This window comes from Corvus kubaryi, unplaced genomic scaffold (genome assembly GCF_017639235.1).
Source record: "Corvus kubaryi isolate FWS band 111438036 unplaced genomic scaffold, C.kubaryi_AGA036_p1.0 37398, whole genome shotgun sequence".
Lineage (NCBI taxonomy): Eukaryota > Metazoa > Chordata > Aves > Passeriformes > Corvidae > Corvus > Corvus kubaryi.
This window is the reverse complement of record NW_024581137.1, coordinates 38,981,691-39,008,129: the sequence shown is the minus strand read 5'-3', so window position 1 is coordinate 39,008,129 and position 26,439 is coordinate 38,981,691. Positions and strand designations below refer to the sequence as shown.

At 36.9% G+C, this 26,439-nt stretch overlaps 1 protein-coding gene across 6 annotated transcripts in view; it reads right to left on the bottom strand.

Moving 5' to 3' along the window:
• Nucleotides 1–1,551: 1,551 nt before the first annotated feature.
• SLC39A12 (solute carrier family 39 member 12) overlaps nucleotides 1,552–26,439 on the bottom strand; it is a 36,128-nt gene continuing 11,240 nt past the window's right edge. For 2 of the 6 annotated variants that reach the window (XM_042043756.1, XM_042043759.1), the window contains exons 6-14: nucleotides 25,854–26,056; nucleotides 21,282–21,453; nucleotides 17,881–18,053; nucleotides 15,496–15,648; nucleotides 14,178–14,288; nucleotides 11,857–11,920; nucleotides 8,061–8,219; nucleotides 6,483–6,670; nucleotides 1,552–2,052 (exon numbers count right to left, since the gene is read on the bottom strand). In XM_042043756.1, the coding sequence (XP_041899690.1) occupies nucleotides 1,924–2,052; nucleotides 6,483–6,670; nucleotides 8,061–8,219; nucleotides 11,857–11,920; nucleotides 14,178–14,288; nucleotides 15,496–15,648; nucleotides 17,881–18,053; nucleotides 21,282–21,453; nucleotides 25,854–26,056 (1,352 nt within the window). In that variant the 3' untranslated portion in view covers nucleotides 1,552–1,923. Of the gene's footprint in view, nucleotides 2,053–6,482; nucleotides 6,671–8,060; nucleotides 8,220–11,852; nucleotides 11,921–14,177; nucleotides 14,289–15,495; nucleotides 15,649–17,880; nucleotides 18,054–21,281; nucleotides 21,454–25,853; nucleotides 26,057–26,439 lie in introns of those variants that run through there. The other 4 variants (XM_042043757.1, XM_042043758.1, XM_042043760.1 and 1 more) reach the window with 4 other exon arrangements.

Below are 26,439 nucleotides of genomic sequence, written 5' to 3'. Positions count from 1 at the left end.
TGTGAACTTTGAAACAGAAGCATTAGGCATAGCTTCTCAATTCACCTTTCAAAGTTACATCAACAGAAAAAGCAATCGTAGTATTTGCACACCTAAATAAAAGAAGCTAGGATTTTACTTTGAGCCTTAAAAAGAGCTCAGTTCACTCCCCTGTCAGACGGAGACCTCCTGTGTTACCTTGGATAAATTGTTTGGCACAAGGTTTCTCAAGGTATGTAAATGTCTAGGTTTGTCTAGATTTGCATTGGAGTATTTGCTACAGATTCCCATAACTAACAGGGACTGAAAATGAATACATATCTAATTTAAAAATTATCTCTAAATATTTTGTTTTTTTCCTGAGAGTTAGTCTGTGATTGACTAAGGGTTCACAAGCCCATGTACCTGGGCTGTCATAAACAGTGAAATTCGGGGGTTTTTTCACTTTGTATTTTGATAAGTTAGTATGGTGCCCATGAAGCTTTTGAGAACTAACAGGTCTGACAGTCTGCTCCAGGAGAGTAGACTCTGTTCCCCTCTGTAATATGAGAATAATTGTACCTTCACTAGGAGCTATCAAAAAAACACAGGACACATTGTGAGACAGTCATGTTGTGTCATAATGTAGAGATATTTCAAGACTGAGTTAAGACAAATAAAAGAAAATTTTCAGTCGCTGCATAAAGAATATATGTCTGTTCTGTAACTTACTCTCTCTATTTCCACATCTCATCAGAGGAGAAATAAAGAACATAATTCAGTTCTCATACAAAAGTATAAATAAGGTGGTGGAGAAGTCCTTGCACCAGAAATTGAGAGCATGCAAATAGCTGAAATCACTCAGCTGAGTGTTGCTCAATACCTCCTGGAAGCTGCTCAGCACATGAGAATCAGGGCAGAATTTGTATATTTGTTTCAGACCTGGTTCTGCAATACTAAATTAAATGAATCATCTCAACTTACGCAGAATTACCTTGAAATCAAGAGGACTAATTACACAAAAATCACTCAGGATGGGAGGAGCTGCAGTGAGGCCACATTCACTCTAGACAATTGAAAAAGCTCTTTCCACAATGCACATCCCATATCTATGATTAAGCTAATTGCTGACAGGAAGGCAAGTGTTTATTGAATGTGATGTCTCAGAAGCAAGATTTGGCTCAAGAAATCCCTTCATTTGAGGAGCCTGGAAGGGATATCAGGGAAAAACAGTTCATAAGCAGTTTCTATAAGCAACCACCAGAGGTGAGATAATGCCAAAGTGGTTAGTCCAGTGCCTGACTGTCACAGAATCCATCACACATATGAGAAACTGCATTATAGTCGGGAAAGAGTATTCTCAAATTTCTATATCATAAACTTCAACATTTACACTTACCATTTTTTTCCTGCCACAGTGGACCAGCAAGATGTAACTGATGAGAATCTTTATGTTGTCAACATAGATAGTGCAGACTTTATGAGATTGCTTTATGCCATTTAGCAGTTTAGCTTGGCTATGCTTTTTAGATTTAAAGAAATACACTGATTCTTTGTACTAAAAGGCAAAAAAACCATTCCTTATTCAAATTATTCAACTATGGTTAGTCCACTTTAATTATTGCATATAAAATTGTTTTATTCTTTTCTTCAATCAGACTGGCAGAGATCACTTAGAGCATTCAACTAAAACAGTCTCAATAAAAACTAATTAAAAGCTCCTGTGAGTTTGAACATGGGATCTGGTAAACTCAGTAACAAATAAAACATAATTCTAAACATTCATGTTTACAAAAAAATAATTACAAAATCTGAACAATAAGTTAATAAAGTAAAATAGTTATCTACTGTTCAGATATAAAATCCCAGCAACTTAATTTACATATCACTATAGCAGACATGACAAAATTGTGAATAATGCTATCCACTGTCATAAGTGGTACTTCAAGATTTCCAACAGAAAACTTATATTTTAATTTTCTGTTCAAATACAGCCAAAAGTAAGAGGCAAAGCCAGCCTAATAGTAATCCAAGGTTCTGTAGGAGAAACATCAACCAGGGTCGCCGTGTCTGAATATGAGTCATTTCAGGAAGCTAAAAAAAGAATAAGACACAGAATGAGAGCCAGATACATTCATCTGTGGGAAAAAAAAGTTATGGGAAAACAAGGCAAACTTCATTAAAAAAAAAACCAAACAACTTTTAAAATGCTGAGCTTCTGACTATGGTTATTAATGTGTAGCATTTTCTGTACATTTTGACAAAAAGTGATCTTGACAGTGAAATATTTCAATTAATCAAATTCAACCCACTTTGGTTCTTTTACTAGCACTGACAAGAATTATAAACAAGATTCCGAAATTTTTTAACTTCTCAGTAGTTTGTAGTAATTTTATACAGATGTCTGCAAGGAAATACTTATTTAGTAAAATTAGTGATTTCCTTTTGTGGGAATAAACTAGTTGGAGTATTTTTGCTTCAGTACTATATATAGTGTCAATCATGCTTTTTCTGAAATAACTGGCAACACTCCTATTTACTTGGGCTTTAGTAAATGTACAAGTTGAACACAGGACTTTTAAAATGCTTGAAAAAAATCATGTTTAGTATTTTTCTCTGTCAGTTTTACATCAAGTAATGGAGCAACACTTGTTTATAATCGTAATAAAAGCTACTTGCACTGACCTTTCACTCTACACAGTGTATTTTATCAAAGGTTTAAACTAAATATGTGTCTAAACAGAGCTTGCAAAAATGATGCCTCAGGCTCAAATTCTCTTAATATTTTTGCTTTATGCAGGGGAAACACTGATGACTGCTAATACTGTCACATCAACTCTAGAAATAAATACAGAGCAATAATCTAGTGCTGACCTCTGGTTTTGGTGTGTTTTTTCTGTGCTTGAATAAAACTACTGAGTTCCTCTGCACTTTGGAGCCTCTTTGCAGTAGCTGTAACAGCAGCAGCCACTGGGAGACAGTGGAGTGGTGCTGACCAAGGAGGTTAACGGGAGTGTTTGCTACGCTTGTCCTTCCCTCTGTCAGACAGGGGTCTCTGGGGCTGCTTCTCCTGCATTCTTCTTCCTTTGGAAGTCGGCATAGGCCCAAACCAAAACTGTACTGAAAAATCTGCCTCCGCTGTAAAGTTTTGCCTGAAAATAACAGGGAAACCCAAATGCCCTGGATCTTCATTACAACCAGGCAGTGGTTTAAATTACGGTGCAGAAACTTACGTAGTTATACTTGATCAGTGTTTAAAGATAATCAGAAACTTTTCATCTAAAGCAAGTGTAAACACCTCAAAGTCCTGATGTAAATCAAAATCTGAACTGACAGTTTTAAGTGCTCAGAGCCCACAGGGGTTTTTGTGTATATAGGTAAAAACTATTAATTAAGAGCTACCCTGAATCCAGGGTTCCAGTCCAGATGTTTAGTCTTTCTTATTTATCCTTATAATCAGTCTATTTTGTCCTCTTCTCCAGTGCCTGAGTGAACAAGTTCTCCAAACGGGAAAATTTCCTCCTCTCGCTGCAAAATCCAGTATTTTCATTGCTGTCAGTGAGAATTTATTTATTGCTATCAGTGACAATTTAGGAGCTACACAGATGCACAGCAGGTTCCTAAGAGAATTTTCAAAAGGAATTCTTAGCAAGTAGTACCTTTTCCATGTCCAGTGCTGATGTCTGCTCCCTCTACCTAACCTATGTGCATGTTATCAATACAAACCATTTCTATAGCCATACCTAGTGTGACATCCCTGCTTATCTGCTAAAATAAAATGGTTGCTGTCACAATATCAGCTGTGGTTACCCAGCTCTCTCTGAACAACAAAGTGTGTGGTACAGCAGAGAGAATCTTGTTGTTTAAGAAGCATAGGCCTGCCTATTCAACTGGCAGATGCAAACCACTTCACAAGTTAAGGGAACATAGCACCACATCCAAGCTGTCAGAAGCTATCACGCTTGCTAATGCTTCAAGTCTGTCAGAGGCAAAAGAGGTACTGCTTTATTCCACTCCAGGTCATGTTATCATGAGCACACAAAAGATAAGAAGAAACAGGAAGCAGCATGCTGAAAGAAGGCATGAGAGGCTCTCAGGCTTGTACTGGCTAAAAAAGAGTTCTACCAAGCTGGGCACAGGTGGCATGGCTGCTACACTGCAACAGTCCAGTAAATCAGTTTAAAAACTACTCCCTTATCTTCAAAATGGGAAAAATTTTCAAAATTACATTTGAAAACATTTTCAAAAAAACATTTTCAAAGAGTAAACTTCAGTTTTGCACAATTTCTTGGTGAAAAATGATGAATGTAAGTGATTTTATCTTTTGTCCCTTATTCAGTTTCTGAAATTGTTAGTCTATACAGCTTGCTAATGGAGTTATGATGCCATTTGTAGAAACAAAAAACCTTTAGTTACCCACAGAAGTAGTTTTGTGGTACTTGGTCTTTGGTTGCAGTCTCACTGTGTTGTTCTGTCAACAAACCTCCACTCACACCCCTCAATGTTCCTCAATGCAGAAACCAGTGATGCTGTTCAGTTTTATTAAACTGCTGCTCTCACAAGCACATGAATATGTGAAATCCCATAAAACAAGTACTGAAAATTATAGTCAAGTTTTGTGTACTATTAAGTGTTTGTACACCACTGGCAGGAGCACTGATGATTGCTGTTTGTAGATGAGAGTGCAGCAGAGAATAGAACCTATTTCTGTGCAGTAAGTTGAAAAATACATAAAGAATGGCTCATTTTCTCTTGAGATGTACTATACTAACATGCAAAAATTTTCAGATCTATAGATGCCTGCAGTGCTACATAAATAATTTTTAAAATAAAATAATCCTTGTGATATTTGACACTGACAAACAGGTGAGCCTCCTGATGGCAGCTCTTTTGACAAAATGCAGAGAAAGGCTGATGAGAGTCCTATTAATAAAAGGGATTGAGAGAAATAAGTTCCTCCCCTCTCTCTCCCTTCTTTCTCCCCTTCACATCAAGAGGAAGATTATGATGACAAACTGAGAACAAGGGAAAATACGTCCCTGTCTCTGCCTGGAACTGTATTTTCTCTTGGGAGTTACAGCTGGCACATTGCTTTGAAGACTCAGGGTAAAACATGGTATTTTTCTAAGAGCTTGTGGATCCCTGATGGATGCCGATCCTACACTGAAGGAAAAATATGTGTACATCGTTCCTAGACCCATTAGTAAAACCATGCCTACACAGCTGGTAGGCAGCCTCACTTCCAAATGTCTCTGTCAGAACAAGCTGCAACTTGGTACACAGTGTTCTTGTCTGTTATTTACCACCTCAGTCAGGACTGTTGACACATCCACAATCCTTCAGCAGTTCCCGATTAAGCTCTTAGGTGCACTTTATGTTCATTTTACTTCACTTAAAATAGCAAAAATAGACAAAAATACTACCAAAGTCTAAGATCAGTTACTGCAGAGTAGAATTAAGTTGAATTTTAAATAGGTTATAATACTGGAATGGCATATCAGGTTTAAAGTATGATACCTGAACCTGGTATAGAGCATCTCAGGCACAAAGTGGTAATGAAGACAAGGGGTGGTAATGAACATAAGAGAGAGACAGACGGCCTTGGGAAAAAACAAAGTAATAATTTATGAAGAGACTTCTTTTTTCCTCCCTCTTGATCTACTCACTCAAAACATTCCATCTTTGTGGAGGAGCTTGCAAGAAACTTTACATCAACACATGATGTGTAAAGAGCCCTGTGACAAAGCTGGGCAGGCATTTATGTTCTGCATTCCTACAAGCGTAACACTTACCCATCTCTTCAATAAATTATGTGGCCTGAGGAATCTGCATGAGCTATGATTCCTCCACATTTTGCTCAGTCCTTAGACCTTCCTCCTACCTCCTATCTTCACACCCTATTTTTCTATAGAGAGATCATTGCTATTGAACTGGGAGTATGAAAAACACTAGGCAAATATAAAAAATTTGAGGTTATCTGAAGGCTTTTTAATTGCTTAAGAGCTCATTGAAACGTCCCTAGGACAGAAACGAAATGTATCTTACAAGTATCTTACATTTTAGTTCTGAAACAGCAAATTTGCATTGAAACAACAGGTGAAAAATATATGAAGAAAAAGGGCAGAAAAAGAAAAAAGTAACCAATTTTTTCAAGATCTTAAAAACCCCTGAAGGTTCAAATATATAATTTTCACTAATTAACTAAAAATACATTGTTTAAAAGTCTTTAAAGTATTTTTTTAAAAAGACTCTGAAAGTCCATTATGCCTTTCTCTTATCTTAGTCCCTTAATGGCCTTTATTTCCCCTTTTCATTATAATGACACCTAGCATGAGAGTGACACAAAACAAAACCAGATTACTGTTTTAAGCACTCTGCACACACAGGACAGACAACATGCTCTTCCCAACAAGCAGCCTATGAACTCTTTTTCTCTCCACATTCATCCCCCTGCATTTGTCTGACACTCATCTATGATATGGCTATGCTATAAGGAAAATATAAAAATAGACTGAAGTTCTCACCATTTCTGCTAAAGATAAATACAAGAACATTCCGGCTGTAATAGTAAAGATCCAGTTTTGAATGGATGGGTCAGTCGATAGAGAAAGACCAATATAAAGTCCTAAGAATGCTGTTAGCGCACTTATAAAATTCATCAAAATTGCAATCTTCGTGGGGAGCCCTGTACTTAGCAGCACAGCAAAATCTCCTGCATAGAGAAAAAGAGAACATTTATTATTTAGCTGAGAAATGTATTTTTAAGACTCTTGGTAATAAAATATGAAGGAAAATAATTAGGATATGCACAAAGATAGTGAATGACGGAGGGCTGCCTTTAGAATTCTGTAGAGTTAGTTATAAACTTGTTCAGTGTGAAAGAAAAATCTCAAAACAACAAAAAAGTCATATTGACTTGTACTTGTTTAGCTGTTCCTAAAGATAGCATACAGTATTGAGGAGGGCTTTCTGTTAGTTCTCTATGTTCTGTGACATTCCAACTTGGATACATGCAAAAGTGAAGTCACATGGCTTCCCAGAGTTTCTAAATCTTTCTCCACTGGGGACTTGCCAGTTCAAATCATGTGGGTATATTTGCAGCACGGTCTTTGAGTGTTTTACAGGTGCTGCAAGTCAGAGTAATCTATGCTGGTCTGATCCCAGTTTGAGTTTAATTCCACTGATTTCAGTCCTCATCAATTGGAGCAAGTTGTACATCAGAATTCCATCGCAGATTTTTCTTCTAAAATAAAAGATTTCATAACAGGCCCACAGTAGAAGATTCGAAAAACTTTGTTTCATGAGTGTAAAAAGGCCACTTTGACACTGAGGCACTACTGCCCCGGAATTAAGAAGGTGTCTTTGGAGGTAACTGTCAGGTATTTAAATTTTCTTTGCTATGCAAACAAGAGTTACCAGTTTTACAGCAGTCCTCCATCCCACCTTTTTGTTTGGAGGAATTTTCTACATAGCACATGAAATCTTCAGTCACTTAATGACGGAAATGAGAACCTGCAGTTCTCATCTCAAACTTCCCAGTTTATAAACATCTGTCAACACAATGCCAGGAGCAGCTTCAGCCATGCTGGAAGTTTTACCACAGAAGGTCAATCAAGGGCAATATTCATCAGAACAATCTTCCCATCCCGTCCACTAGTAGAATAGGTCATACACCTTTTATTATCTTATTGTTCTTGATTAGCAGCAGGAATGAGGGTAGCAAGAGGAATACATGCTTAAATAGCTCTGCTGCATATTGAAACTCTTGGATAGGCCACTGTGTCAGGCATGGCCATTATGCACACATGGGTCTTGCTTACAGTTTATTATTTTTTGTGTCTGTACACATAAGAATAACAGGTCACTCCTGACCTGATGTCATTTGCATTTGGAGAAGGCGAGATGGGAAGGCATCCAGTAATGAGTGCAGAAGCCTCCCCTGGTTTTTGTGAAGGGCAAAGAAAGTATCAGCCTCACATAGTAATGTTATAATTCATGATGCTATAAACAAGAATTCCCACAAATGTCATACAGGAAAGAACTTTTTAGGAAACCTGGAAATGCAAAGCCAATCAGGAAAAATACACACATGTATTTCTTACCCATTTCATGAGGAATTTCATGGCATAAAATAGCAACAGTCGTTGTCACACCTGTTTCTGTTGAGGATGAGAATGCTGCTCCTATTACCAAGCCATCAGCAAAATTGTGAAGACTGTCACCCACCAGAACCATTATTGCTAACAAGCTGATTTTCTTACCTCGGAAAACAAACAAACAGATAAAAAGCCCAGTTTTAACCCAAACAGATATTGCCACTTTTGTTATATTACAAATGATTTGGGGTTTTTTGTGACTTTGCATATAACATTACAAAAAGTCATGATAATCAGAGGGAAATAGTGTTTATCTGCTTTGTCCTTGTTATTACATGTCCGTCAATACATTTGAAACAAAAAAAGAAGGTTCCGGAACAATTCAAAATGAGATGCAGATACCAGGAAATAACTTCCTTATTCTTACTAGGTCAACTATTAGACAAAAATTTTGGTTTGAGTCCAGTCTCACGATGCATCCTAAGGGTTTCTATTATATTTCTTTATTTATATCTTTCTTTATATCAATTTATTTCTATATTCTTTCTTTATTTGATGAAATTCACACAAGTTTTGCTAGATGTTATGTGGAGTTCTTCCACAGTTGCTCACAGAATTGCACAGCTATAGTGAAGATAAATATTTGGTCTCACACAACTGATTGTTTTAATCCTGTGAAGCTTACTACTGTTGAGTAATATTTGCAGGGTTTAGTTTTCTTATGCAGTTGCGTTACAGTGAAAGATAGAAATGAAAGACAACAAGCCTAAGAGTATCACTTATAGTAGAGGGTTACAGTATGCTTATATCCAATATTTGTTCCAATCAATTAATGGCTGTTATGCCCATAGTACTCCTATCTGGAGCACCACTCCTGGGTGTAGATGGCTGTTTGTCTTTCCCATACTGCTCTGTGACCTTGTTTACTGTGAAACAGTGTACTGGGTGTTCATGGCATCATGTCACTTGACATGAGTGGAAAGGTGCCACTAGTGATGCAAGTACTGAGCTCAAGCTAGGGAATTAGGGACAGTCTCTCTGCCCAGCCTGTAACAGCTGGGTGGAATGCTGAACAGATTCACAGAGAGGGAGTATATCTCTTCAAGAAGCAACAAGGCTCCATATAAGTTCAATGTCTAAACTTAGCAACACTTAATTAGCTGCCCCATCCTGTACTTTGTTTCATTCATTTTACCCACAATCTTACAAGCGGCTGCCTAATGTCTGTCAAGAAACCCATCCAGCTTCCCTCTACACAGAATGGACAGAACACTTTGAAAAGGGTTGGTTTCAGGCCTGAAGGAGCAGGGTCATGATTTGGGCCCTAAATATGTATTTTTCTGACTTTTGGTGACCCCACATCGACATAGTATGACAGACTAAGGAACAAACATGAAGCTGCACAGACCTGTCTGAATACAGTTATTACAAGGTTTCAATCCAGTAATGTTTCTCAGAGATGAACATTTTATAGTGATGGGGGAGATGTTTTTCTTACAGAAACTGGCTAGAACTCAAGCCTTCAGACTATTATGAAAAACACAGAGCACATAAAAGCCTAACAACCGTATTCAGAAAATCCTCCCTAGTTGCCTGGGAGCTCTGTGGGTTCAGAAAAATTGGCAGGCTTGTTAGATTTTGCTGCCAGCTTACAGAGCCGGACGTGGATGTCCCCAGTTTGCACAGTTCTTTCTAAACACTATGGGCAGTTTATAACCAATAGCACAGAGCATGAATTACATAGAAATAATAGATTGCTGCATTACATTAAGTTTGTGATTTGTAATAAGCACTGGCAAGGGTGAAATCATGGCCTGCCCTGAGGTCTTATTGGTCTGTTTTGTTCAAGTATCTGATTGTTGGAGAAGATATACCATGATTACTGGGACTCATTCCAGTGTATTGTAGTATAGCACAGGAATCAGGTTAACATGGAGCAATTACAGATTTAAGTTTTGTGAACTTCCTTGACAGAAAGTTAAGAAGATGTATGTATAAATAAATATGAATGTTTATCTTACTTTATTTTCAGCATATTTTAAAGCAGCTTTGTTACTGGCAGTTATCTCACTGCATTATATTCCAACACGAACTCTGAGTACTAACTTATTACCTTAACTATTTCTACAAAGCCTCTTCTTCTCCAAAAACCTTACTTTTTCTCTGCTTAAAGAGGGGATTAGAACTCATAGCAAATTCTATTCTATAATTTTCATAAAACTAATGGGTACAGGACCTCAACATATACTACAGTTTTTAAGTTTAGAATAAGATTTTGAAGCAAACATTTATCCATAAATAGATCTTTTCCCAATGTTTCCATGACCAACACAGAAAAAATAGTTTTAGTAAATGTAAAGTGTCACTAAGTATACCAAATATAAAATGCTACTGTTTGGTCTTCTCTGATCTTGATACAAAAAGTATGGATAAATGAGGCCAGTCAGATGTCTTTTTCTTTCATCTCCCTGACTATCTAAGGTGATTGACTCCTTTTGCAGTCCTACTTGACAGGCATTTACAGTGAAGCTTTGCAGTTCTGGAGTTGTCAGGCTTCTCTCTTAGACCTGCAGATTCTGTTCAGTTTCATGGAAGAAACATCTAGCTCAGTATCAAGGAACCCAAGTATGTTTATGCACTTAGCTATTTAAAAGAACTGTAATGAAACAAACTTTTGTAATTATGTATTCCCAAATAACCTCCCCCCACTTCCCTACTAAGATTTCACTTATGGAGATAAGACCCAGGTATGAGAAAAAATTAAACTAAACAAAGATTACTGAGAAACTATCCCCAATTGAGTTAGTTGGAACAAATAACATTGAGATCACTAGAAATTTGTTGGTGCCTAGCAGGTAATGATGATTGAACTGAACAGAAATATCTAGAGATGAAGTATGTAGTCATGCTCAAACTTGCACTGGATTGTGTACTACTGGAGAGGTGAGAGTGAAGAAATGAAAATCCAGATTTCTAATGCTTCAGAAATAGAAATGAAGTCCACAAGAGCAGAAGAGAACATTAAAAACCTGGAAGAAGATAATGAAATATTTAAGTAACTCAAACTGATGACCTGAGATCTGACATCACAAAAGAAAGGGGAGGTAATTATAGTAAGTAAACTGATTTCAATTAAAATATTATTCCCTCAGTTGAATAACTGCAACTCTACTGAATTCACCAAGGTCACAAAGTACAGTTAAAGGCAAAATTTGGTTTGTACTCTATTTTGCTATTTTTAGTAACTAAGCAGCAAAAAACCACAGAAGACAGGAATTATCTGAAGTTCTCAGAAGCAAACAGATTATTCTAAAACTGAGAGCCATCATGAAGCTGTAATTCCATACCTGTAATTAATCATTACTGGTTTAAAGGGTCTACTGCTTTATTGTGTAAGAAAAGAAGGACATAGAATTATATTAGCATAGGGAGCCAACAAAACAAATGTTTCACCACCTTCAGAAATAAAAGCCTGAGGTAAGTTTAAAATTATAAAAATATGTTTTGTATTAATTTTTGACTATTTCCCTTTAAGCAAAGGCTTTAGAAAAGTAGATTGCAACAGTGAGACAGCAAATACTAAAGCAAGGACAGTGTAAGATTAATGAACTTCACAATTACAGGGTTGGCAGCTGAGAAGGTCTTTAAGCAGAGATTAAATTATGTAGCCAGGCGCCATGAGATGTGGTGATGTAGCACAAAGCAAACACAGAGCTAAGCCAGCTGCACACTTTCAATTCCATCTTAGAAAATACATTTGAAGGATTTTCCTGTCTTGCCTAGTGTTTTTATTGATACTAACTTTTTTTGCTGATCACCTTGCTCTCTGGAGGAACTTCAGCAGGTTCAGAATCTTCTGGGCTTCTCTAGTTAAAAGCAAAGATAATACATCAGTGTTAAGGGGCTCTTCCAGCTGCTGCCATAAATACAGGAAAATACCAACTAAGTTCAAGCCATTTGAATTAAAGATAGTCAATTGTCATTTGCACAGATATCATTAGAATAATTTACTGGCCACTGGCAGTGTGATTGGTAATGCAGAAACACATAAAAAAGAAATATGCCTTGCCAAGAGAGGGTTAAGTCTAATTCAGGTAGGAAGAAAGACTTTCATAGGCATTGTTGTAGCCCAAGAAAACCACACTTCTGCTTGAATACACAAAAAATCTGAGCCAAATGCAAGACTAAAAGGGACATTATAATTAAAATTGCATGTTTTGATTTTGTCATGACTGGATGACTGTATTTTCTTGGAGAATGTGTCCACAGGATTTCCAAGGAAAAATAGGTAGTCTCTTTGGCACTCATGCTCTTCACAGTTTCTTTGTGAAAACACAAGACTAAAAAGAGATGATAATCAGTAGTTTCACCCCCTTTCAAAATATAGGAGGTTTTCTTCAGGGTGGTGCAGTCTCCAGTGTCTTGTGTCTTGCTTTTAGCAGGGGCTTCATCTCGGCACCAGGCAACACTAGCTGGGTATGGCAGCACTTGAGTACGCCCCATGGTGAAATTTACCCTCATTTCAAGTGAAGAAAGAAACAGTGTCTGCTTCCTTATCCTAGAGAGATAAGTTGATGTATCAGCCCTAACGTTTAATTAATAGATATTGCAACTGTTGGGAGAGAAGGGAGAACATGAGTAATCTCTCACTGCCCCTACCTCCCTGGGGCTTTGCTTTCTGATTGGAGAAATTATTAGAAGCGCATGTGAGGGAAGAGATAAGCCAAAAGACTTGTTTTCTTGAAACTAGAAAGACTGAATTTTATTTGCTGGGGGTTTTTTTTCCCCAAAAAAATGTGTTAAATGTATTGTGGCAGCCAGTGGAGTCAACAACAGCACAAGAGCACTGTGTCAGGGACAGCAGCCACCACTCCAAAAATTGTACCAGAGATGTGCACTGGCTACAAAATAGAATATGTTTATTGGCTGGTATTAGCTTGGTTGTGATGAAGGATATGTGCTGCAGATGCATGAGGAAAGAAGGAAAAATAATTGTTTTTCATATTCTACATTATAAAGGAAAAATAAATGTCTCTAATTCCCATGATTGCAGCCAGTCATATGAATTCCAGTAATTGTTCCAGTTCGCCTATAATATTTATTCACATGTCACTTCTTTGAACTCTGAGTCAAAAACTGCAAGACTAATTACTGACCTGAAGGATTTATAAGTTTTTCTTAGTCAACCAGTGTTTGTCTTAGTATTACTCACATGATTCTGCAAAATTGGCTGCTCTTGTACAAACCAGCTCAGCCAGGGTAATTCATGTGATCTATATAGAACTTTGGGGGGATTTTGCAGCTGAGGGGAATGACATGATCATTTTTTATCATAAACAGGAAGCTATGACATGTCTCAAAAAATAGTAAACATGCTTCACTCCTCTGTTTGCTCTGTTTTCAATTGAGAGTTTCCCAACTGTGTTTTGGAGATTAGCGGTGACTCGTGAGGCTCTTGCCCATCACAACTACATTAGTAAAATGGAGTTTACCTATGCATCCAGATGCTGGACATAAACTGAAGAGATTTGTTGAAAGAAAGAGAAAGCATTTTAAAAGTTATGACTCATATTAATTTGCAAAGATTTATCTGTCTGGATAATATCCACAGACCAGTATAAAAGTGTGTAACTTCGTATAGGCAAGCACCATTCCCAGGTATCCACAGTGTTTACGTTACTCTTCACATCTATGGAAGAATGCCCAAGAACCGCCCAGGATTTAATCTTTTCACTAATTATGCACTTAACTCTCACTGCAGAAAATTCTGAAGTTTTTCCTATGGGAGAGTCTGTCTTTACATATGGTCAATGTTTAAAAAGAAGGGAGGAGGAAAATCTTCAAGAATTTTATCAACAAAATGTATAACAATACAGGAAGTGTATTGTTATATCAATCTGATACACACTTAAGAAGAGTTATTGTAAAATATCTGTTCTTAATATCTCTATGAAAGCTCATTATAAGCTTCAAAATTTAGAGATTCTTGACAATCATGTCAAGTAATAACAAATCAATAAAGACTGAAAATACTGATTTATTACATTAATTTTGTTCATTTATTTTGAGGAACAGAGAAAGAAGAATATAAATTCAGGGAAGTATGTCATATTGGTAACCTACCAACTGTATGGTTGAAGTAGATTTGCCTCTGCCTGACTGTTCATTTAATTCAGACTCCACTGGAAGATCATGGGAATGTCCCCAGTGCCCATTAACTAAAGAAAGGCCCTGCTGAATGAAGATGCTTTGCAATTAGTTCTGAAACCCAATGAACACAGGTGTAGCATTTCTCAGTCTTTTGTGAAAATTTAGCATTTTTAAGAATAATTTTTTTCCAAACAAAATCTATTGAAAAAGATCACCAGCTGGCATCAACAGTTCCTAATGCTTATTTTGTTAAAAAACCCTGGAAAGTGAATCAGATAAATCAGTGACAACCACAATGGTTTGATAAAACTAAATTTATTTTAAAAATCAAACTAAAATTGAAAGGTGACATAGATTTAAAAATTAACTCGGAGAATTCATCTAGTTCTCAGTAGAAAAAGTTTAAAGACTTGTGGGATGATGATAACAGCTTTCTCTCAAGCAAGTAACAAAAAGGACTCCTTTTTACCGAGCAAATAAAATATCACCATCATCAAAATATTCTCCTTCTATTAATCTCACATTATATTCCTATGGCTGAATCAAAGGTAGTGGGAATTGGGAGTCATTTCTGCATGTCTAAATCAGGCCAGTCTTCACACTCTCTGCAGAACAGAACCAGCAAAGGTTTAGCCTTCTTAAGTGACATTAAGATTGTCTCTCATGCTTAATGAGCCATCACATTTTTTGTTACATTATATCCTTGTGCATAATCCTACTTTCAGGCTCCAGCCACAGTAAAATAAAGTATTAGAATTACTGTTAGCATAGCCGTGAGCAAGGCGATATTATCAATATAAAATTGGGTCCTATTGACTGCAATCCACATATTAGATTTTCAAATCATTGGGATAGGGATCAAAAGCAATCTGAAAATTTTAAGATATCATTCTTGAAAATATCTTATGCTTGCATCTATCTTTCTATTACATCTTTCTCCTCTTCAAACAGAGCCTAGAACAAACAACTGTCATTGCTATTTCATATGGATACACACTTTTCACCTGCTCCAGTGCGAGTCATGAATGCAGGCTTATGGAACACATCCGATTAACTGTTCCCTTCTTGAGTTATAAATATATGGAACACACTCATGAAGCAAGCACAATCCACAGAGCAAAGCAAAATAGAAACTGAAGGTCAATCTGGTAGGAGCACTTTGGAAAGCAATTATCAATGCTTCATTTAACTCACAGAAATTATAATTTCCGCAATCATTCTAACATTCTATGCACTGCAAAATCTCAAAATACAAGTGTTTTTTTAAAGGATGAATTGTACAAAGCTTTACCTGGTCACGAGGTGTTACCAAAAGAAAGAAACACTTTTCTATCAGGAAAAATCCATGAATTCCTCCAATTATTCCCAAAAGTTTCCAAATATATTCTTTTCCCTCATAGAAATGTTCTAAATCTTGTGCTTCATGTTTATGTAAACCAAGAGTCTGAAATAAAAGAGACAAAGTTAAAAAAAAAATTAAATGACAATGTTTTAATTTTTTCTAGAGCAAGTCATAATGTGTTAATTCAAGTTATTCTCAGAATTTTATTTTCCCGGTTCTTTCAAAGTTAAATTGTGTCTTTTGAAATAACCAGCTGAATAGGAGAGGATGAAATGAATTATTATTATAAACCTCTGTTACACTTCTTCATCTCTCAGTTGTGAAAGTAACAGTATTTTTAGGGACAGTTTATGAAATTACCTTTTATATATATGAGATATATCTTGTTTGCAATATATTGATGTTAAAATACTATTAAAATTACTTGAATCATGTTACTATATAAACTTCATATTGAAAATAGATAAGGAGCTACTGGAGAGGGTCCAGCAGAGGCCCCAAGGATGTTTATGGGACTGGAGCACCTCTCTTATGAGAAGAGTCTGTGGGAGCTGGGCCTGTTCAGTCTAGAGAAGAGAAGTCTGAGAGGGGATCTCATCAATGGATATAAATATCTCAGAGGTGGGTGCCAAGAGGATGGTGCCAGGCTCTTTTCAGTGGTGCCCAGCCACATGATGAGCAATGGCCATAAACTAGAACACAAGTTCTACCTCAATATGAAGTAGAACTTCTTTACATTGGGGCTGGCAGAGCACTGGCACAGGCTGCCCAGGGAGGCTGGGGATTCTCCCTCTCTGGAGACATTCAAAAACTCCTTGATATATTCCTCTGTGACCTGCTCTAGGTGATCCTGCCTTGGCAGTGGATTGGACAAGATGATCTCCAGAGGTCCCTTCCAACTCTGACTATTCTGTAATTCTGTAACTCTGTGATTCTGTGAAAATAATGAATAAATTAATTAATGTATAATTAATGCAAAAATTCATTTCTATTGGTAGGTGTGCTTCCTTTTTTTCCCCAGTGTCACAGCACAGGAGCCCTCCTTTGCTCTGAAAGTGAGGGCTCTAAAGGCTACTGGATACATCACTTGAAACTGGTGAAAGAGAATACTTTCACACTTAAAAGGTGTTGCTGCAAGAAATGCAATTGTGTGAGTGAGAATTGCCTTCCTTGAAACACTCTCCCAGTTTTGCTTCCAGAGATGATGCATCAAGTATGAAGAAAATTTTGACCAGAATCTTAAGTGAAGCTTCTTCTATGACCACTAGAAGTCTACTCATAACATATGTGTCATACCAGAGGAACCTCTGTCAAAAACAAATGAATACACAATGGAAAATTTGGTTCTGTTTTGCACGTTATCCTGTTCTTAAAATTTAGATTATGAATTTAGGAAAAGATCATGGCACCCATTTTATTGCAGTTCTAGGCCTCGGGATTAATTAGGCTGATAGATCCTGGTTCTCTGGAACAATGTGTGGAGGGGACTATGGATGCCTCATAAAACCTTTGAACAATTTCTGTTAAAATGTGTTACAGAATCTGCCTCATGAAAGAAATTAATACCCAACTAGCACTTGGCTTGCCCAGGACTTGTGGGGTTTCTGAAAAGTTTTTTTGAAAATAGGAACTTTATTTTCTTTGAATCCATTGATGCCTTTTCCTGGTCTTAAAATCAAGAGTTGTACATGGTTAGAAGGGGAAAAGGGATTTTACCTTGGTATTTATTTTAAGGATCCTTAAGTGCACACGTCCAGGTTGTATGCATTGAAATGCACCCCACCAAATATGCCCCAAAAGATAAGGTATAACATTATAGGTGTTACTAATTAGCACATCTATCAAAAATTCCCCAATGAGAGGCTCAAGTGAGACACCCCCCTTCCCCCCCCCACCCCCAGGAACCTTCCCCTGGATGGTTCTATCTTTGTTTACAGAATGTGTTCTGGAGAGGACCTTGGGGTCTGGGGCACACTGATCCCTAGCTACGAAGCTTCTAAGATGTTTAGTTTCTTAGCTTGACAAGCAAGCCCAAGAGTGTAGGCAAAAAGCACTAGGAATACAGAAGTTGTAAAAAGGTATAACAGGGGTAAAAAAGAAAAGGCAAAAAATCTTCGTGGCATCACCATCAATCATGGATTTCTACTAGTTATTATTTTTAATTTCTCTCTGAGCTACAGAGTGCAAACGTAATTGGAATGCTGGGGGGATTTCAGGGAAAGCTTTATTTATAAACTGATGAGCATTATCCAGGTTTAAATGAAACTTTTTTCCGTGTGTGTGCACACACAAATGTGTCAACATTTTAAAAGCACTGAAGTGTCTATTACTTACCTGAGGAATAAGATGTAGCAATGCATCTCCAGAAAGGGTTCCAACAGCCAAACCAACAAATAGCTGTAAAATGAGTGTATAGATTTCTTGACAGGAGTTAAATAAAATGAGAGTTGTACCAAACATAGATCCAACAGTAATAAGTAAAACAGCAACAGTGCTGTAACCATATTCTGTAGGGGAAAACAAATCAAACAAAACAAGGGCACCTTTAATCATCCAGTATTTGTATTTGTGTTCGAGTATTTGTTTTGTATTTGTAATTGTTTTCAAGGGTATGTTTTAATACCTCTATATACAAGCACACAGGAGAAGTGATTCATTGTGCCGCTGTCTGATTTCAGCTGGGATTAATTTTCCTAGTACCTGGTACAGAGCAGAGTTTTGGATTCAGGATGAGAATAATGTTGATAACACACTGTTATGTTTTGGTTGTTGCTGAGTAGTGCTTGCACTGAGCCAAAGACTTTTCAGTGTTTCATGCTCTGAAATTGAGGAGCTGCACAAGAAACTGAGGAAGGGGTGAGGGGGGAAATAGCTGGGACAGCTGACCAAACTGGCCAAAGGGATATTCCACACCACAAAACGTCATGCCCAGTATATAAACAGGGGTAATAGGCCAGGAGGGGCTGATTGCTGCCTGGGGTGAGCTGGGCATCCGTTGGCAGGTGGTGAGCAATTGTATTGTGCATCACTTGTTTATCTTGGCGTTTATTTCTCTCTCTCTTTTTTTTTTTAATGTTCCTTTCCAGTACTAGTCATCATAGTAGTAGGAGATGGAGTAGCGTGAATTGTATATTTTACTTTATCTCAATTATTAAACTGAGCATAGCTCAAGCAATGGGTTTTACCTTTCTCCAATTCTCCTCCCCAACCCCTGGGGGGGTAGGCAGTGGGGGAGTGTGCAAGTGGCTACTTCATATTTAGCTGCTGTCTCGGGTTAAGCCACAACAGCCACATAGATTTTTCTAGTCATGTGTGATACAGATGACAGAATTAGAAGCCCAGAAAACATTAATTTTTTCAGGCTTTACATGTAATAGTCTGGTGCTTCCAAATGTCAAACCTTAAGAGCTAAACAGACTGTGGCTATGCAAATTAGAGACACTCAGAGCAGCACAGTGAATACTGCTCTGCATTTTCTTCCTCTTTTAGCAGGTTTATGCTTGAGATTCTATGTTCTCACATGCCACACCTGTGTATCTTTACAGTCAACACCCATTTTTAACCAAATCCTTTTCTGTAAACAAATAAAGGCCTAAAACCTCAAATGAATGTAGGGATATAATTTAGGTTCTAAGCATGAACATTTTGGTTCAACTTGTATTTACAAATCTGCTGTGGAAATACATCCCTTCAATTAATACACCAAGACCACCAACATATTTTTCCCAGATTACTGGGATTTTTTTGAATGTTACTCTTAAAATTCTTCAGAGTTACATACTGCTCACATTTCCAACATGAAATTTTGCACAATATGAATCCTGATTAATTTGTATGGAAGTGTTAAAATGGGAGGTAAAACACTCATAAGAAACACACATAAAGGAATTAATGCCAAAATATTCAGAACTTTACTTAATGTTTCAAACTTTAAAAGCACTGCAAATGTTCAGCACCTCATAAAATCAGACAGTTAATTTCACAGACTGCACATTCAAATACAAGAGTATAGTAGATATATATGGAAGACCAATCCTTGGTGACTTAGCCAAAACAGCATATCCTGTCTGTAAAATAGAACTCAGAATAAAACTAATGAGCCTATGCTCATGTCACTAGGTCACACATAGGTCAAACACGGAGTCCTTTATCTGTATCAAGACAGCAGAAATATCTCTGTGGTCATGGAAACCTTCCTTTGTCAAAAAGCACAGGGAAAGGGCTGCAGAAAGGGCCTTATTAATTCCATTCTGCACTTGAATAGTTCAGTTTTTCTCATCTCTCACCTTTATGAGATCACTAAAATGTCATTGATTGGGCTGATGGCTTTAGACTTGGAAGAATCCCACTTAACAGTGAATTATTCATGAACCTTGTATATGACCTGGGTAAGTTACTTTCTTTTCTTTCTTTGTCCCTTGATTCCTGATCTGAAAAATGGTCATATCTGTGTAGCACAGAAAAGATCAAAGCAGTGAAGACTGCACGGTGTTCAGGTAATGAGAATAGAGATAAGGTAAGAAAGAAGGACTGCTCCCTATTGAAGACCCATAATGATTCTTCCTATTCTGTATGTCTCTCTCCTATAACAATTCCTGGGATATCCAAGAGTGTTCTCCCATGCTTTTTAGTTCTGCGATATCCACGTGTGTCCGTTCATGCTTTATAATTCATGTGCTGTTCCATAAGGATCATTGGGCAGCAGGATGTGGGGAAAACTTACTAGCTCCAAAAAGACCTAGTCATCCAAAGCTGGCCATGTAGATATTAGGATAAAGGTATTGAAGACATTGATTTGTAGCCTAAAAAGTTCTCCTCTAGATGCAGGCATTTATGCTTAGATGGCCATTCCGTTTTGGTCATTCCCAAATGACCATATCCCCCCCCAAAATTAATGTCTCTGGTATTACACCTGCACACTTTGATTTGTAGCCACTTCCCAGATATCACTGGGTTAAAATAAAGAAAAAAAAAAGCCCAGAAAACACATTAGGAAACCCTCAGGTCAGATCAGATCCAAATTTTTCTTTTATAAGGTGGACTAAGGATTGATTACAGGAGAAGTGGAATCCATGGAACAGATGGGGCAGAAACTTCTGGAAGCAGAGTCATGTGAGGGCTACAACTGCAAGTGGAAACAACCTGATTATACTCTAACCCAGTTCTTGTTCCAGCTCTATCACACAAGTCCTACTGCCCTGTTACTGTTTTTCTGGATATTTTTCTTACTACAATAGTATCCTCAAAGCTCCTCTGCTATAAAATGTCTCAAGCTGAAACACCATTAGCATTCACACAGAACTTACCTATATCAAGCATTTGTCACATCATGGTATGAAATGCCAGCTAATGTGACCCTGATTCTATATGTAAGAGCAATGCAGTGATTCCAATTTAAACCTGGTACAAGTTTCACAAAATAAACCCTTATCCACTGATAAGGACTTGTTATTGCCTACCTGCTGGCAATATCAAGCAGTCCTCTAACAAATGAAGAAAATAAAACCTTACATATGGAAATATAATTCCAAGTACTATAAAATAAAAAGACCATTGAATCTCCTCACTTCTCAATATTACCTGACACAAATGCTATGAAATTATAGGATGCATAAATTACAAAGGGCATAAATCCCATTATGTTTTGGTTTATTAATAAATGAAATGTCTCTGGAAGTCCTTGCATCTCTTTATCTGAATTTAAATGATAATTTATTAATAAGAACATAACTCACTTTCCACAGTTGTTGGTGGAAGCTTTGTCTGCTTGAAGTCAGGAAGCTGACATGAACAACTTAAAAGTTGTTGAATGATAGCTGGACTGATTTGCTTGAAGTGGTCCTTAGAAATGGAGGAAGAACTGTTTTTCAAAAATATCTTCACAAGTTCATTGGCAGAGAAACAAACCTTTGTAGAAAAGTATATACAGTTACATGAACATGTTGCATATACCTGCATTTAACTTTGAGGTTAAATACAGAAACTTAGAACACAGGGCTGTCCAGCCTAGAAGAAACCTGCTATATATATACTCTTTCTTGCTTAAATTAGTTTAATTACTTCAATTACTGCATTTTTTTCCCATGTAAACTTGATACTGCTATATATTTCAGAAAGACCAGAATCTTTGGGATAAAGCAGCTCAATTTCTATTGAAGCCACTTAGTGTCATAAAGATCGTACAAAGTAATATCTCTCAATATTTTATTGTCATATGTGTTAAGAAAAATGTTTTAATGCTAATATGAACCATACCCTTAGCTATTCTTGTGAAAGTGCACTATTTGCAGCAATAGTTCTATTAATATAAGGTACTGCCTATATCAAAGCAATACTGAGATTTGTCCTTGTACTGGATCTTCAGTATATCTTTCCAAGATATGGAAATAAGTTAGCTTTTTAAATTCATTAAATGAGGGCATGTCAGCAGACTAGATGTTACATAGTCTAAAATTGGTCGAAAGATGCTTAATAATTGTATTATTAGAGGTACTTCAGAATTCCAACTAATTTTTGTTCTTGTTTGGAGCATCTCTTTGTCAAAAGAAGCAATTTTTCATGGGACCGTTTATATTTCAAAAATTTTCATGAAGAATTGGGTTTTCCTCTCCAGGATGAAACTTCTAGTAAAAACATGAGCAGTTAGCATAAGAAAACTTCTAGTGGAAATTTCTGTAAACACTTTTAAACAGAAGAACCCCAGATCAAATATGTTACGTTACTTAAAGGAATAATCGTTTCTTAATCTCATCTGATGAGCTGTGATTCAATATTAAAAAAAAAAAATTCATTTAAATTGGTCTGCATCTGAGACTCAAGGGATTCCTAAATATTTTTTCTCTTATTACTGAAGCTTAAGCTTCTTTTGAAGTTGTTAAGTATAATTACTTTTAAATAACCCAGTTAAAACCCAACACAATCCTGCCTTTGCTCATCCATTAGTGAAGTAAAATATGCCTTGTGGTTCACTAAGAAACTGAATTAATTGAGCACTGATATATTCTTTCTGAAAACCACATTCAAGCCTTCAGGATAACGGGTGATCTTGTCACCTGGACCTAGTGTGTTCTGCCTTCAAGCCAAAGGAGAGCATGAAGACAATTCAGAAGCTACCATATTGGAAAAGACCTTAATTTTGCCTGTTCTAAGCAGTGGTTTTGACTCTAGAACTAGGGAACACTGACATCTGGTATCAAGTTGGAAGACTAGCTTGTGGCTGGTTATGAGCAGCATTGCTGACCAGTCAGAGCAGGGATGATAACATTTAACACTTTCACCAACAACTTGAGTGATGGAACAGAGTGCACCCGATGGCATTCACGAGTGAAATCCAGCTGGGATCACCAGTCAGCATGCTGACAGGTGTGGCTGCTATTTAGAGGAACCTTGACAAGCCAAAGAAATGGGCTGACCAGACCTTCATGAAGATCAGCCAAGTCAAATTTATGGTGCTTCACACACAATAACCCCATGCATCAATAAAGGCCAGGGAAAACTGGCCAAAAGGAAGGTAGGCTTGCAGAAAAAGCCCTTGGGGTGGGTCCTGACAGGAAACTTGAACATGAGCCACCAGTGTGCCCTTGTGGCAATGAGCACTAACTGCACACTGGCTGCAAGAGTGGAGCCAGCAAGTACTGGAGAAAGAATATTGCCCACCACTCAGGACATGTGAGTCCACATCTGGACTATGTCCAGCTTAATAACCAGCAGTACAAGACTGGCAAATTGAGGGAAGTCCACTGGAGGGCCACCAAGATGGCTAGGGAACAGCAGCACATGATGTGCCAGGAGAGGCTGAGGGACCTGGGTTTGTTCAGTTTGGGAAGAGAAGACTTGGTGGGTATCTTAAGTCTTCAACTGTCTCAGGTGGTTTATAGGGAAAAGATAAACAGAATCTTCTCAGAGGCATACAGCAAAAGAAAGAGAGGCAAAAGGTATCAGTTGCAGCAACAAAAGCCTCCAATTGGCTATAATAAAGAAGTCCATCAATATGAGGGCAATAAAGAACTGTTACAGGTTTCCCAAAAAAGAATGTATAATCTTTGTATTTGGAGACATTCAGAATTCAACTGGACGTGGCTCTGTGAAACCTGATCTAACTTTTAAGTTGGCTCTTTTTTGAGAAGTAGGATAGACAAGATGAGGTCCAGGATTACTATGAACCTAAATTTTAATGTGACATTATTACCAGGAATTTTCAATGAAAAGCAAAATTTCATCTGTAAAAATAAACTGTCCACCCATACATAAAAAAATAGCTGTTAAGGTCTATTTAGTAAAATGTTCTTGTAAGACCTGGGGCACAAGGACCTGCATCTTTTCCTGTTGCAAGCCCCAGCCTTATAAGCTTTTTTACATAAGGAGACAGAGAACCGTCTCCATTAGAGAAGCAAGTAGGTGTGTGCTCCTGGAGGATGATATAAAAGAAATAAGCAAATCGAATTTGCATATTTTCATGTGAAAAACTGGATGGATGGATGGATGATTTGGGTTTCCAAAATCCATGTTTGTTTAATGAGGAATAGTAAATGAATACATAGATATTGTGACATAGTTTAATGGAATTTAAGATTATTTATCTTATTAGATCATCTGCCACTTACTTTTTTAATATACTTTTTTAAATGTAGAGACAATGATGACTTTAAAAGAAAGCAGTGACCCTTTTTCTGTGGTAATGTTTCAAATAATAATTCCTATATAAAAATTAAATTACACATCTTAATGCAGTTAGCAAACACAAGCCATAAATGAGTCAATGTCTTGTATGTAGCAGAATGCATTACTAATGAAGCACAATGGCTATCATGGGTGCAGAAAACAGGAGACAAAATTAGCAACACAGTAGCAAAACACAAAATGTTTTAATGGAACATGTCAAGGAAAATAGGCAGAGCTAAAAAGAAGAGGAATGGGAAAAAAACCCACCGAGAAAGTAGGAATTAACACAGAAGAGAAATTATCTTCTGTCCAGATTTTTCTTTGTGATTTTATTTTTATATATACAGAATATTTGGCTCTCAGTTGACTCCTAAGACTCAGATAATGCCCCTGCACACTTATCTTTTGAGTTACAGATGGTCTCAGAAGTTCAAGAAATCAAAAACTGAGCTTTAAAAATACTTCAATTGCTGGAGAACAATTTAAGTTCTTTTACAGATAGTATCAGTACTGATTTCTGTCCCTCATAATTTAAAATTCATATGCAACACATTTAAAATGACCTTAATTTAAAATTATTTTGAGACTCCATTAAGACCCTCATCATGCTGATCAGCATGATCCTTTTCTGTGGTCAGCTGCAAAGAAATAAACGTATTGATAGAGTATGCATTTCAAATGCAACCCAATTACACAGATAAAGATCTATCAGAATAGCATTTAACCAGATGACATTTGTCTCAGTTCCCCATCATAAAATGACCACACAGCAAAAGTCAGTTGCACATCACTCAATTCTCCTAAATGGAGAAGAAACATTGCCACTGAGTTAACGTAAATGGTAAAGAACTGAAAACAATAGAAAAGTGTTCTTTGAAGTATATATTTCAAATGTATGCATCAAAATATATACCAATTATATACTTTGAAGTCTCGTTTTTTGTCTAAGGAACGATACCCAGTCTAAAGGATGGAAGTCAGTTACTATCTTGATCTTTGGTATAAACAAAATTTATTTATTTTCAAATTCTTAGGATAAGGATAAAATCACCTGCAATGAGCCAGTGTCCTTCAAAGTCCTCAGAGAGGATACAGGGGAGTAGCTAAGGCTCTGTTTTACAGACTTTATACTTTCTAAAGAAGGCTTCTGGATTCCATAGATGGTTATGAAAAGAGTTTGGAAATGCCCAATCTTCAATTTACAGAAGCTTTTTAAAAGCAACTTACATAAAAACTTTAATTTACTTTGTTTTCCTTAGTACAAAACAATCCTTCTTCCACCAGGTCACTTAAGGGGTCCTGGAAACTCTGTGACATACGATCACAAGAAATCTCTGTGTGAAAATATCAAAGCCATGTTCCCCAGTCCTCTGTGTCTTGAAGAAACAGCTGATTCTGTGTAACACTAACCATTGTTAGCCCCTCCCAGTGACTTTAATTGCACATTCAACAACCATTAAGTTCTTTCCCCAATTAATATTTAAACAAATATAGCTATATAAATGTATATTTTCATCAGTATCTACATACCTTATTGAAACTTAATACATCTTACCTCAGAAATATTATATTGTTTGCAAATCAATTTAAACTTCTGTCACTGAAATTCTGCCACCAACACTATAATAACATAAAAATAAATTAACCTGGTCCCAATCTGTGTTTCTTTCACGATCTTCAAAATACCCTTTCAGATAGTCTCCTTTTGTATGGTTTCCTTTGACTGGAATATTTCTTCTTCCAGTATCTCTGATTGCCATACTGTAACGTCTTCTTTTGTGACTGTGAAATTGTCCATTTACAGTGCAGGTCTTTTTGGCTGTAAGCACATTTAGTAGTTGTTCTAGTTCTAGTAATTCATTAGAGAACAGATATGTTACCATGGGAAAATGCACACTTAAAAGACAAAACATTTAAAAGACAGTATTTTTTTCTTTTTGTTTGTTATAACATTAATTCAATTCCTCATTTTAATACTATTTTCTCAGTTTGGTACTGCAGGTAATTTCTGCTTCACAACTCTGGAAGTTCCAGACACCCAGCTCCTCAGCCTTTCCTTCTTTACATACTGCGCTCAGAGGTTTTGCTTATGACATCCTCAGAGGAAAACAGATGTGACTGAAAGGCAATTCATCTTTTATTTAATCATAATCTCTGACGACGTTCTCTAGTCATTGCTAAACAACTTCACTGTTAAAATTTTCTTATGTAAAGGGAACTCCACACTAAGCT